Source organism: Calliphora vicina, chromosome 5 (assembly GCF_958450345.1).
Source record: "Calliphora vicina chromosome 5, idCalVici1.1, whole genome shotgun sequence".
Lineage (NCBI taxonomy): Eukaryota > Metazoa > Arthropoda > Insecta > Diptera > Calliphoridae > Calliphora > Calliphora vicina.
Window position 1 is genome coordinate 73,178,818 of NC_088784.1, and position 15,228 is coordinate 73,194,045.

The following is a 15,228-nucleotide window of genomic DNA, read 5'->3' on the forward strand; positions in this document are numbered from 1 at the left end:
AATCGACTCCGCTCTCGAAAATGATCCAGAATATATATACTTTATAGGGTCTGAAAATTATATTATGGAAATTACAAACAGAATGACAGACTTATATCGTCCCCTTAATAAAACAATAGTGTATAAGCATATACACCATTATAATAAGAATCTACATAACTGATTCTATATGTGGTCAAAATTTGGTGAAATTCTACTTCCACAAATTGGGTCAAAATATCAATTGAAATATTACTTTTGTACTAGATGTCTACTAACACAAAAATTTTAAAGTCAATTATTTCGAAATGGCAAAAAAAATTTTTTATTAAGGGGATGATAGAGAATAATGAACTGATTCATAGAGAACAGTGTGGAAATGAATACTCAATGTAAATTTAATTGATAGAATTCATGACTTAGTAAATATTTTAAAGTAAACTTGCTTAATTCAAGAACTTTAAGTGCAATTCCGTTTAAACTTTTTGGGAATGAAAATGAATACATACTATTTGTTATGCCTCACTTTCACTTTCGATGCTCCCAAAGCCTAAAATTGTTCTCTGCCAGCTATATAACAAATGCTGGAAATTTGCACAAAATCGAATAACTTTAAACAACGAATTTGCACAAAATTTTATTTGAAGTTTTGCGTCAAAGTATCAATTTGTATTTAACGGTCTGTAACGGCTGCTTGCAGCATTCAACATGTTTATAAACATTTCCAGAGCTATAAACTTCTACTTATCAACAATGTTGATAATACGTTGTTATTAAGATTTTTATAAGTATAACAACATTAACTGTTAAAGCTGCTAACATTAACCCTCTAACCGGCAAGGCTGCTTTATTTGGTTATTTTTCCCGTTATAACGGTAAATATGAGTAAAGAGACAAACAATTTACTTATTGTGATAAACAAGAACGTGCACTTGTCTTTTGTTTGTTTTTATTCCAACGTATTTATTTATTTTTTTTTCAAACCATAACCTGGTATATAATTTTACCTCGAAATAAAATTGGCCGGTTTAGGGTTAAAATCTCTAGAAATAGAACATTCTAGTTTTGTCCGTTAGATAGATAATTCATAAAACTACTAGAAGATGGCACTGTGTATATAAATAGTAACAGCTAGACTTAATATCAACTGAATTACCAGTGTGTTTTTAAAGCATTGGTAGGCGTTCATATTGTTGAGATTACGAACATTTTCGTGAATTTACACGTACACAACCCGAAAGTAAACAAAACACACAGCAAGAGCGTAAAAAATACAAATAACTCATTTAGTTGCAAACAATAGAGCGTAAAAATACAAATATTTATTTTTAACCCATACATGCACACAAACTACAATTTCTCTTTTTGCGCTTCCCTGTTTTAAAGTGTTTGTATTAAAAGAGATTGACTATTTAAATTGTTGTGTAAATTTAAATAAAAAAGAGTTGTTACAAATTTTAAACTACTAAAATGGTTTTATTTGCAATCAAAATGATTCGTTTTATTTAAAGGAAATAAACCAAAGTTTTTAAAAGGTAAAAACATAAAAATATATTAAAAAAAAATAAAAATTTAGTTTTGAATAACAATTCAAATAAAAAAAGATACATATATGCTTAAATATTAAATATAAAGATTTTCTTACATCTATAACCTATTATAACTTGATATTATTTGTTTCGGGAAGTTTTGCTTTACTTCATTAATTTGAAAAAAGTGCAGCTGAAACACATAGATTGCGTCCAGACATGAAACCGTAATACTCCATCATGACAAAACTCGGCCACATGTTGCAATACCTGTTAAAAACTATTTATAATGAAGTGGATGGGAAGTTTTTCCTCACCCGTCTTATAGTCCAGACCTTGGCCCGTCCGACTACTATTTGTTTCGATAGTTGCAGAACGCTCTCTCTGGGATATGCTTCACTTCAGAACATAGCACTGTAGAGATGAGCAGTTTTTGTGACGCCGAATCCAATTCGTAAAACTAATTTGCACTATCAATTTGAATTTAACGGTCTGTAACGACTGTCTACAACATTCATCATGTTTATAAATATGTCCATCAGTAGGAGCGTCTATTTATCAACAATATTGATATCACGCAGTTATTAGCATTGTTTGTAAGTATGTCAACAATAAATGTTTAAGCTGCTAACATTAACATTGAAGCTGCCAAAAGCTCAAGAATTCAAATATTCTAGCTTTGTCCGTTAAGAACTTTCAAGAAGCTACTCGAAGGAAGATGACTCTGTGTATAAATAGTGGCTGCGGTTGCAGTAATTTGTTAGTTAATCATAGGTGATGTTAAAGTTAACATCAACTGCATTATTGTACGTTTTAAAGTGTAATTTAAGTGTGTGTGTGTGTAGTGACTCTTGTTGTGTAAATTTGAATAAATAAAGAATTGTTACAATATGAAACTGCTTTAATTTGCAATCAATAATATCCGGATTATTTTATGAAAATAAACCATCATTTTTAAAAGGTTAAAACGTAACAATATGTTGCCATAAAGATATGAAAATGTCATAGTCAACAATGTCCAAAACTTTGAATAAAACTTTTTAAAAATTCCGCATTTTTATGTCATCCAATAGATAACTGAGACCTTGGGACCTTAAAAAATCCAAAAAATGCTAAATAAGGGCCACCTTAATGTACACACATAATTTTTATAATAATTTTTTTTAACAGTACGTATTGTTTTTTAATTTCAAATGATGAACAAGAAAACATTTCTGTCTAAATCAATCCCAAAGAATAAACGCTGATATTTTTGCATCTCAATTATTATCGTTTCATTTCAAGATTCTCAAATTTCGTAGATACATATTTCGCGTTTTCCTCGAAGCACAATTCACAACATAGAAATTAAAAAAGCCATCAAAAAAACCAGCCAAAACTGAGGAAATAGAAATGTAAAAAATCACACAATTTTAGACCGTGAATAGTAAATATTTTAAACGAGTATTTTTTGCTGACGATGACTGATATTTTATCATTTCAAGGCCACCAGTGAAAGTGAAAATTTACCATACAAAAGAACATGTAAAACAAAATATAGTATTTTATGTGCGCCATTGTATTTATTTGGCCGAGAGTATTTAATGAAAGAATAGAAATAGACCAATAAAAACTGGCCATTAAAATGTGTTTCATCATCATGGACTAAAATGGTCGTTATTATTCATGGCGTTGGGCATTGTTAGTCAAATGAACATTGAGCTAATAAATAAATAAATGGAAAACAAATGAAATGTCGAATGTAAAACTTACTTTAATTTATATTGCATTGTATTGCTTTTGAAAAATTATATCACAACAAATGGATGCAACTGTTTAATAACAAAGAGTGGGGCCAAACGACAAAAAATGGTAATAAATTATGTATGAACGAATCGTAGAGGAGGACATAGGCTTTAAGAAAATGTAATTTGTGCCAACCCTGTTAGAACACATAGTGAGATACAGAGTGTCAAAGTTGAGTAGCTCGGATTAGGAAAACTTTGTACAGCCTGTAACTTGTAAAAATATGGATAGATTTCAACGAATGCAACTTTGTTATAAAGTAGGTGGAAAAGGTAAACAAAATCCCGTTTATTTCACTAAGTTATCTTTTATAGTATAAAAGATATCTAAATTTTCGTTTCATAATTTAAACTGAAATATCTTTTAAGCTATAAGAGATGTCTTAATGAAATAAAGAGGAATTTCTTTACTTTAATAACGTACTTAACAACAAAGTTTAATTTATTGTTTGTCCATATTTGTACAGGTTACAAGCTGTGCAAAAGTGATGATCAAATTTGACACACTGTATCTCATCTTGTATTCCAATAGAAGGGTCACAAATTTAATTTTCTTAAAGCCTATGCCTTCCTCTACCATTCGTTCATAAATCATTTTGCAATCGGATCAGTATTTTTGGAAGATACAGATTTATTAACACTTTTTTTACGATTGACCCCACTGTGCGGAGCCCAAAATTTTTTGGGAAATAAATCTGGCATTTCTGGCTGATACAATCGGAATAAAATTTGACGTGAAAATAGCCAAGGAGTATTTGAGTTTAAGTTATAAAAATGGACCCTACAAATGCTCCAGGGCGATATGAGGGTCCAAAGTAGGGTACCTTCGACATGCACAATTTTTAAACACGAGCCAGTTTTTGGTTTCCCATCCGATTTCAAAGATTTTTATATTTTTGGAAAGCCCTCGGCATGTACTAGAGTGTCCAAAAAACCGGCAAATTTAAAAAAAACAGTTTCCGGTTTAGCCGAAAAAGTGTGTTTTTGAAAAAACCGGTTTCTATTATTGTCTTTTAAAAAAACCGATTAAGCGGTTTGGATTTTTTCTTCAAAAAAACCGGTTAACCGGTTTGTATTAAATTTTGATTTAATGGAAGTTTAGCATTTTTGAATTCTTTATGAAATTATTTTATATCTTTTACGAAATGTTGTCAAATGCTACAATTTTCTATAAAATAAATCAATATTTTTAAAAATGGTATCAAAGTTTTTCATAAAAAAACCGGTTAACCGTCATACAAAAACCGGTTTGTCAAAAAACCGAAAAGTTAAAAAAACCGAAACCGGTGGAGTTTAAAAAGATAAAAAAACCGGTTGATCGGTTTTCGGTTTCGGTTTTGGATACTCTAGCATTCCGAGATATAGGCATTTGAAAATTGAAATTTAAAAATGTTGCCATATCTTGGACCAATTTTTTAAACATGTAGGGCGTACTTTTAGACGGAATGCAATCGATTTTTTTTGTTAGTTAGATAATTAAATTACCATTTATATACAAAAGATTTCAGAGCAATATCAATTATGGATCCAAAAATAAACGATTTTCAATTTTAAAATTTAAAAAATAGTAGATTTTTGTTATTTTTTTTTTTGTGAAAAGGTGACTTAATATTTTTTTTATTAAAAAAAAAAATTTCTTTAAGAATATATAAAATTTTTCTGTTTTTCTGTATTTTATATTTACGGAAAACATTTTGGTAAAATAAAACATTTCATATTTTTCGAATATGTCGCCCCTACACCTTTCGGAATTTGACCTATTTTTTTTAATCAAAATTTCAACTTTGAGCCACATGTTCTACAATCCCAAAGTTGGGATCAGAAAACGGACAGCATTTTTGGAAGCCTTAATGTGTTCCCTATTTATCCCCAACTGGTAACAATAATCAATTATGGATCCAAAAATAAACGATTTTTAATTTAATAATTAAAAAAATTTTAGATTTTTGCTGTTTTTTGTTTTTAAGTCACTTTAATTTTTTATTATTATAATAAAACTTTTTTATGTTTTTCTGTAAGTTATCTTTACGGGGAACATTTTGGTATAAAAAACATGTCATGTTTTTCAAATATGTTGTCCCTACGCTCTTCGGAATTTGACCTATTTTTTTTATCAAAATTTCAACTTTGAGCCACATGATCTAAGATTCCAAAAATGGAATGAGAAAACGGAAAGTAGCTTTGGAAACCTTGATATATTCCCTATTTATTCCCAATTGGTACCAATAATCAATTATGGATCCAAAAAAAACGATTTTCAATTAAAAAATTCAAACTATATTAGATTTTTGCTGTTTTTGGGCGAAAAGGTGACTTAACACTTTTTTATTAAAAAAAAAAACTTTCTTTAAGAATATATAACAATTTTATGTTTTTCTGTAAGGCATCTTTACGTAGAACATTTTGTTAAAAAAACATGTAATATTTTTCGAAAATGTCGCCCCTACGCGCTTCGGAATTTGACCTATTTTTTTTTATCAAAATTTCAACTTTGGGCCACATGTTCTAAAACTCCAAACTGGAATGAGAAAACGGAAAGCAGCTTTGGAAACCTTGATGTGTTCCCTATTTATTCCTGAAGTATTTAACCAGCCTCATAGGAAATGTGGAGCCTATGGGCAAAATTGTAAAAAATACCATTTTTGGAATTTTCGCTGCAAAGGAATTGCGGGATTCAGTTTGAAATTTTGACAAGTTTTTCACACTTTGTTATTTAGAATGACAAATTTAAAAAACGTTGAAAATTTCATTGAGGTTTGTTGATAAATAGAGATTTTATTACATATTACATAGTTATTGAGTTTCTAAAACGAAAATTTGTGTGGGGAGGGTATTATGCGTTTGTGCAGATGTTTGTAACGCCCAAAGATATTAGTCTAACACCCACCTTAAAGTATACCGATCGACTTAGAATCACTTTCTGAGTCGATTAAACGATCACGTCTGGTCGGCTGGCTGGCTGGCTGGCTGTACATGTAAACCTTGTTCGCAGTGTACAGGTCGCAATTTTGAAGATATTTCGATCTAATTTGGTGCATATTATTTTTTCAGCCCAAGGATCCAAATAAGTTTTGTATATACAAAATTCATGTCACCAAATTTTGTTACGATCGGTCCATAATTAGTCATAGCTCCCATATAGACCCGCTTCCGAAAATCACTTTAACGTTGGTATACTCACAAAATTCAACATAGTAAACTTTCATATAGACACAAATCACACTAATTTCATGGTGATCGGTCCATAATTGGTCATAGCCCACTTCCGAAAATCACTCAAAAATATAAATTATTGAAATTTTAAAAGAAAAAAGTTTTTGCTCTTTTACTTAGTGTAGGGTATTATATGGTCGGGCTTGACCGACCATACTTTCTTACTTGTTTTTTTGTTTAGATAAGTTAATTTTTGGTATTTAAAAAAAAATCAAGTCAATTTATCAATTAGATTCAAAAATATGCCACTTTAATTCTCCGTCCTTCAAAAATATATCCCGGCTGGTTGAGAAATGCAGGATTTATTTCCAAAAAAATGTTGAAGCTGCACCACTGTGCAACGCTTGTGACTAGAATCTAAAATATAAATCTAAGTTTGTTGCACAACATTTAAATATAAAATTTAAAGATTTTTTTTTCCAAATCAATTTACATTAATAACACTATGCACGAAATTGAGACTTTTTTTTCTGTCAAGAGGGGAACCCAGCGGTACGCTGAATTCAGTGGTGCTAACCGTTTTTTTAGGTTAGCTCGTATTTTCGAGATATACTGTTATTTCGAAAATGGAGGAGGTTGCACAACATATATTCTCGTAACTTAAAAGCCGTTTAGTTTATTGAATTAACTGACAAATACGAAATTCCGCAATGAAATTACCTTCAAATAGAATTTAACATGTTTACAATCTTCGCAGTAGTTTTAGAAATATAATTTTTTTTTGGGAAAAAAATATTTTTTTAGAAAAATTTCGAAATTTTTGGTTTTTAAAACGGCATTAAAAATTGAAAAATGCATATACGCTCTTACACACATGTAGAAAACGAACTACCAAATAAAACAATCTCAAAATAATTAAAATCTGTCCACAACTTTTCATTCTATTCACAAAAAATAATACAAATATCCCCTAATATTTTATCAAAGTACACAACTCATAGTAATTAGCTACATCGTGCAGTGCACAGTGGTATAGAAAGAAAAGATGGAAATAAATCTATACCCTTACTCCGATTTCAATGACATTTGAAATGTGCAAAGAAGTGTTGTCTAGTGTAACGTATGAATTTTGACCGCATGAGTACACCAGAGGTGCGGCCAGGGGTCCCCAAAGTAGGACTCGGATATGATAAATTTTTAAAACGATCCTATTTCTTCGTTTGTGTTCCGATTTCAAAAAGCTTATACACATAGAATCTCCTCATCGAGCACTACAAAAAACCTCATCGTGGCTATCAACTATCTCTTATAGCTTATAAGATATTCGCATTTGAAAATTAAATGATCAACATTTTTAACCACCGTACTGCAATTTTTTGATAACAGCGGTTCCAAATATTTCCCGATTTGCTCGTTTTTTTATTTTATTTGACTAACTACAAATGTGTATGTCAAACAAAAAAAGAATTGTTTACAAATCGTGACTAACTAAAAAGTTATATGCATTTGAATTTAAAAATTAAGAACGTATATGCATTTTCCGATTTTTAATGCCGTTTTAAAACAAAAAATTTCGAAATTTTTCTAAAAAAAAAATTTATATTTCTAAAATGTCTGCGAAGATTAAAAACATGTCAAGCCTTAATTAAAGGTAATTTTGTTGCGGAATTTCGGTTTTTTCAGTTTGTGCAATAAACTAAACCTCCTCCATTTTCGAAATAACGGTATATCTCGAAAAGACGAGCTAACCACCACTGAATTCAGAGTACCCGAATTAGTTTAACCCACCGGGTGCCCCGCTTGACAGTTTTTTCAACTAGCACAGTGTAATTATTATGTTTAATATCACTGTGTGTAATTTTTTAAGTCATGGAAATATGACCATATACGGACACCACTACGTGATAAAAACAAAAAAAAAATACCCGTGTCTCCCAGTTATGCCCAAAGTCATGGATTTTTTTATGGGCCCCCAAAGATTTGGGTCCTCGGTGTCATTTTTGCAAAAAAGTGATAATTTGCTCAGGCTCATATCTTGCAAACAGTTCGGAATTTTGATTTAGTCTCTCAGACAAAGTTGTAGCCCTTGTCATAAAGAACAAAAACTGTGAACATATTAAATCAAAAAAACTTAATCTTCAAGATCAAAATCGCAAAAAACATTAAAAATTTCGAAATAAATTTAAAAATAAATTTTTTAAAGCTGCCTAAAAGTATGCTTTAGTTTATAATAATTTAATAGTTTATGGTCCAAAATACCTAATTCCTTTAGTTTTTTCTTACTAACTTATATTGACCTACCTAAACGGTGTTAAGAATCATTCCTAGGAAGTTCATATGTTCCAGAAAGTTGTTTATTGAGATCTTAGGCACATTTTTGTAGTTGATTGTTTCCTTGAATTTTGAACGGTTTGCTATCTATCGATCTGAACTGGAGAAAAAAGGTAAAAAAAAGTTTTTTGCGATTTTGATCTTTAAGATGAAGTTTTTTGATTTTATATGTTTACAATTTTTGTACTTTATGACAAGGGCTACAACTTTGCCTCAGAGGGTAAAGCAAAATTCCGAACTGTTTGCAAGATATGAGCCTGAGAAAATGATCAATTTTTTGCAAAAATGACACCGAGGTCCCAAATCTTTGGGGGCCCATAAAAAACTGCATGGGCAAAGCTGGGAGACACGGGTCTTTTTTTTTTGGTCTATTATCCGTATATGGTTATATTTTTTCGTGTTGCTCTGTGTATTTCTTTAAATACCTTTTTTTAAATCCACCTACCTTTAAATGATGAAAATTAATTATCATAAATTTTATTATTCAATAATGCGTTTTTTTCTGTAGAAATAATAAATTCTTGTAATTTTATTAAAGTAAAATCACTGAAATATCGTTACATGAAAAAATGTTTTCATATTTATTTATGTTTATTTTTTCTTAATTTAATTTCAGCCAGCTAAAAAAATACATATAATTTAATTATAATAAAAACAGTGGCAACAGCATCGCCCCCACTAACCAACCACAACTACCAGAACTTAGTGAAAACAACATCGCCATAACTTGCCACCACTGCAACAACAAAAGAGTCATCGAAGTAACAAACTGTTGAAATTGAATTTAATTCAAGGTAAAATTTCAAACCAAATAAATTCTGACATTTTCTGTTTGCCACCACACAACTGCCACAATACACACACAATTTCCAGAAAGTTGAGGTGTCAGGATAGAAAAACACAATCTACTCGCTCGCATCTAGAAGAAAATACGACATCGATAGCGCAACAATAACAAAATTATGGATGCACCCGATTTGCGTGCATTAGTCGACAGTTTAACGGATGGCAGAGCCACCGATCTGTCTGATGCATTTGCAAACTTTTCAACGGAAATGTTAGAGCAGGCAAATGCTCTATTGGCGGCAACAGCAACATCCAGTAGTGGTCTCCTTGACACTGACACCAATACGGATGCTGCATTAATACATTTGGAGGATATTGAAGTGGCAGCGGCCTTGGCGCTGAGTAACACAGACACACTGGTTAATCGAACTCTCGAAATGCAGTGTTTGCGACAACAGCAACAGGATGAACGAGTAAGTAAAAGAACAAAAAAAAAACTGCGTACATTTGTATGTAAATGAAACAGATATAGAGCAAAACATGCATATTAATCATACAGTGATGAACAAAAGATGGGATACACTAAGAAATTTTTATTGTCATAAATTAGTCAAAAAGTAATTCATCGTTCTTTATGAAAATAATATGAAAACTGTCTTTGATAAAACTTAATTGCATGAATAATTATACCTTTTTTTTTAGGAAAGCTTGAAAAATGAATCAGTTCATTTAGAAATTAACTTGTTCATTTCATTAGAAAAATGAAGGGGTGCGGCCAAGTAGGACACCTCGGGTATGTTCAATTTTAAAACGATCCTATATCTTCGTCTGTGTTCCGATTTCAAAACAATTACATAAAGGGAATCCCCACATCGAGCACTACAAAAATCCTCTCTTATAACTTGTGGGATATTCACATTTGAAAATTAAATTTTCAACATTTTTAACCACCCTACTCCAGTTTTTTGATAACAACGAGCCCAAATATTTCACGATTTTCTCCATTTTTCTTTTATTTTACTAACAAGAAATTTATATTTCAAACAAAAAAATAATTGTTTAAAATCGTAACTGGCTCCAAAGTTATATGCATTTGAATTTAAACATTTTAAAAATAAAATGCGATTTTTCGGTATTTTTTGGGTAAAAAAATACTTTTTTTTATTTTTGAGTTATCCAAAAATTTCTAAGAAGATGTATTAGGAATTTATACCTTTTGGATAGCTAAATTTACATTAAATATTTAAAATGAAATAAAAATAAGTATTGAAAATTTTTGAACCGAGTCGACCAGGTCCATCCAAAAAACGCATATTTTTTTGATGTAAAATTCAAATTTTGAGTAAAAATTCTAAAATTGCATAGTCGATTTCAAAATATAGTAACCCAAATATGGCCAAATATGTTTTTAATTATTTTGTGAAGGCTTCCGATACTAAAAACTAACAAATCCCATTTTTGGGATTTTTCAACACTTTTTTGAGAAATGCAGGATTCCTGATACAAATTTCAAAATTTGTTTCTATTTTACCATTTTCAATAGATAAGTCTATATAACTGAAAAATTTAATTAAAAACAAGTAAGAAAGTAATGTCGGTCAAGTCCGACCATATAATACCCTACATTAAGTAAAAGAGCAAAAACATTTTTCTTTTATAATTTAATTTCGAACATTTCGAAATCTTTCCAAGAGAAATTCCAAATATTGAAAAATTTGACATTTGACCTTCACGATTTAAGGGTTAGCGTTTTTCGATTTTAGTAAAAGTTTCAGAATATATTTAGAATTATCTGGACTATAATATTCTGAATAAGTTTTGCTTAAAATTCATAAGAGTAAGGAAATAGAGCTCATTGGCCTAAAAATTGCCAAATAATTGGTTTTTCTCGAAAATTTTAAAATTTAAATCGCAGGTACGGAAAAACTATAAGAGATATTTTCATAATTTTTTCACATTTTTATTCCATATATATATTCTTAATAAATCTCAATGAGATGATCAACAAATTCTGAAATTTGTTTAACAAAATTTTTAAAATTTTTAAAATGGAGTTATGAAACTGCCTTTAAAAAAATATTATTTTTTTGTTCATACCTAAGAATAGGTTAACGGTATCCTACGAGGACAAAAACTCATATACAAGTATATATGGACATATTTTAAGTAAAAATTAGCTTTTATTTTAATATTTATCAAAATATGTTAATTTTGTTCCTACCTGAGACACGTTAATGGCCTGGCGAATTTTTAATAACTTTAACATTTTTTGACCGATTTCTGTTTTTTATGTCTCATTAGAACGATAATTACGTACACATTTCGATTCTTTTAAATTAAATTACAAAAGTAATTTTTTAATGGCAAAATTTAAAAAAAAATGAAAAAAATGAATTTTTTCCCCTTGTAAATGCATCTCAAAACTTCAGAGGATGATTTTTTTTACTAATGTTCACCAAACTGGGGGGTGAGAATGGCCAAAATCCAACTTTCGTTTATTAAGGGCCACCCTAATATACATATATGGGAGCTATGGCTAATTATGGACCGATCGTAACAAAATTTGCTGAGATGAATTTTGTATATATAAAACTTATTTGGAGCGGAATTTGTGTATATAAATTAAACATTTATGACCGATAAAGTCCAATTTCGGAAGGACATTAAGGAAATTCGGCTCATTCGCCAAAATATGGCCAATAAATTAGTTTTTCTCGAAAATCGTAAAATTTAAATCACAGGTACGGAAAAACTATAGGAGGTATTGACATACATTTTTCACATTTTTATTCCCTTTATGTTGTCAATAAATTCCCATGTGACGATTAAAAAATTCTGAAATTTGTTTAACAAAATTTTTAAAAAATTGAAATTGGAGTTTTGAAACTGCCTTTAACAAAAATTTTTTTTGGTTATTCCTGCGAATAGGTTAACTGTATCCTATGAAGATAAAAACTCATATACAAGTAAATATGTATATATTTTAAGTAAGTATAAACTTTTGTTTTAATATTTCTAAAAATGTGTTAATTTTGTTCCTACATTTCTTGTTCTTGTGGCCTGAGACACGTTAATGGCCTGGCGATTTTTTAATAACTTTAATATTTTTTAACCAATTTTTGTCTTTTATATCTCATTAGAACGACAATTACGTACACATTTCGACTCTTTTAAATGAAATCGCAAAAGTAATTACTTAATAGTTAAATTTTTTAAAAAACTGAAAAAAAAATTAATTGTTTCCCCTTGTAAATGCACCTCAAAACTAAATCGAAAGTCGGCACAAGCTAACAATTTTTTTGGTGGTATTTTAGGTCATTCAGGGGGTACCGTTTCAACATTTCAAAAAATGTTATTGTAAGGGACAATCTAATGGACAGCCAGCCAGCCAGATGGATGGACGGACATCGTTTAATCGACTCAGAAAGTGATTCTAAGTGATCGGTATACTTTAAGGTGGGTGTTAGACCAATATTTTTGGGCGTTACAAAGATCTGCACAAACGCATTATACCCTCCCCACTATGATGGTGTAGGGTATAAATATTCATAAATGAAAATTTAATTGCAATTTGATAAATTTGTATCTTTGCAATGACTCAATAAAATACATTTTATGTCATACTTATAAATAAAGTATGCATGAATTTGTCAAAAGTTATATATAGTTTTGGAAAATAGACAAAATCCGCTATACATTGATATATAACATAGAGAAACTAGAAAAAAACTCAAACAAACATATTACTCAAAATAATCACACATACATACGAGTGTTGTTTTTGTTTTCACATAGTTTTTTCTACTAATACATTCTCACCACTTAGGTTTCTGACAACTGAGTTAGGTCTTTGACAGCAGAGTTTCCGCTCTATGTATATTATCTATGATATAATATGTCTACCTTATGTTTTTTACGTGACAAATGAATTAGGGAAAACTTAACAACTATGATTACATAGAATCTTCAAATAATTCGGAGATTTGTGACATGTCTGTTGACTTCTATTCATCTTCGTATTCAAATAAGAGCCTGAATCAATTATCTAATTATCCGTAGCCAATTTCCAAATAAATTTTTTTCCAGTAAGACATACATACATCGGAAATTAAAATTTTCGGAAAAATATGGTACCGATGATGTGCCGAGTTGTGCTCTACTGAACTGTTTATATCCATTTGTATTACTCTTAAAATTATCCGCTTTTCATAGAATATCATGAATTCATTAATAGTAAGAAATTTAGAATAAATGGAAAAATCAACCACACGCAGAGAAAAAAGATGGTTCGACATGATTACGACAACTATACTATGTTCGTTGTAACAATATATTGTTGTCGTAAACATATAATTGTTGTTTTAATTTAATTTAAACAATATTTTAGTTACTGTAAACATTAAATGTTATAAATATGAATATGGTTCACCGAATGGTTCGGACAACTAAATAATGATAAATAGGTAACATATTATTATTATGTACAACCATTAAATGTTAAGTTTCTATACGTATAGTCATAATATGTTTAAGATGCAAACAAAATATGTTTACTTTTAATAGTCTTTTTTTCCACCATTTGTGTGTGCTGGTGATTGTCTAAGCTGTGTTATTTTTACAAGTAAATTTTGAGTGTCTGTAATTCCCATTCACTCTATAGTTTTATTTGTATATTATCTTTAACTTTGCTAGAGCGAATAACAATAAATTTCAGTGAATTTATCAATAATATTTTAATTGGTAATTTAGTACCTTAAAACTAAAACCTATTAAAATAAAATTTTGTATTTATAAAAATAAGTTTTAATAATAATATGATTTCATTGGATCATAATACGATTTAATTGGGTCATAAATATGATTACCTTGGGTCATATTACGATTGATTTGTATCATAATATGATTATTTCAGAACATATTATGACATTTCATGATACCAATAATGATCATAATATGTTTTGGACTACAAGCTTACATCTGATCATAATATGTTGCTCTTAGTTTATGGTTACCACAACCATGTTTTTTCTCTGCGTGCAGTTCGTTTAAAACTTCTTGAAAACTGAACCGATTAATTTAGAGTAGAATAACAATTTAATATTTGCTACCCACTGTAGTTCTGTATTCATGTTCATAAAATGCAGATATGAACACTCTTCTAAATTTCCATAGATAATGAAAACATAAGATAAAGTATGTAGCAGGTTTATATGAATAAGGGTGGCACCGATATTGGTTTTATTAGGTTTTCGTAGCTGCCAATGCCTAAAATTGTTCTCCGTCATGTAAATAAATTAAAACAAATGCTGAAAATTGCAGCAAAATCGGAAAACTTTCAAAGGAGGCATATTTTATTTAAAGTTTGGAGGTCCGAATCAATATTGTAATATAATTTACAAAAAATTAATGTTGAAAAAAATGAAAATTTTAATGGGTTAGCTAGGGTTAAAGAAACAATTTTCAAAAATTTTTGACCAAAAACTAAATTTCCTTGAAATCCTTTAATTTTTTAACCGCTTTTAGCATTTATGGAATCCAAAACTCGAAACTTCAAATATAATCGACAACTTCTAAACACTATCCGATTTTGCTAAAATTTTCAGTATTTGCATTTTAGATAAGAGATAAAAGGTCTAGATTTCTAGACCTTGGGACCATCCTAATTT

The 15,228-nt window shown here is 29.6% G+C and overlaps 1 protein-coding gene across 1 annotated transcript in view; it reads left to right on the plus strand.

Annotated features, from left to right (window-relative positions):
• Dh44-R2 (Diuretic hormone 44 receptor 2) overlaps positions 1-15,228 on the plus strand; it is a 132,393-nt gene that overhangs the window by 46,538 nt on the left and 70,627 nt on the right. The window contains exon 2 of the mRNA XM_065513465.1: positions 9,393-10,035. Within this exon, the coding sequence (XP_065369537.1) occupies positions 9,739-10,035 (297 nt within the window). The 5' untranslated portion in view covers positions 9,393-9,738. The remainder of the gene's footprint in view (positions 1-9,392; positions 10,036-15,228) is intronic.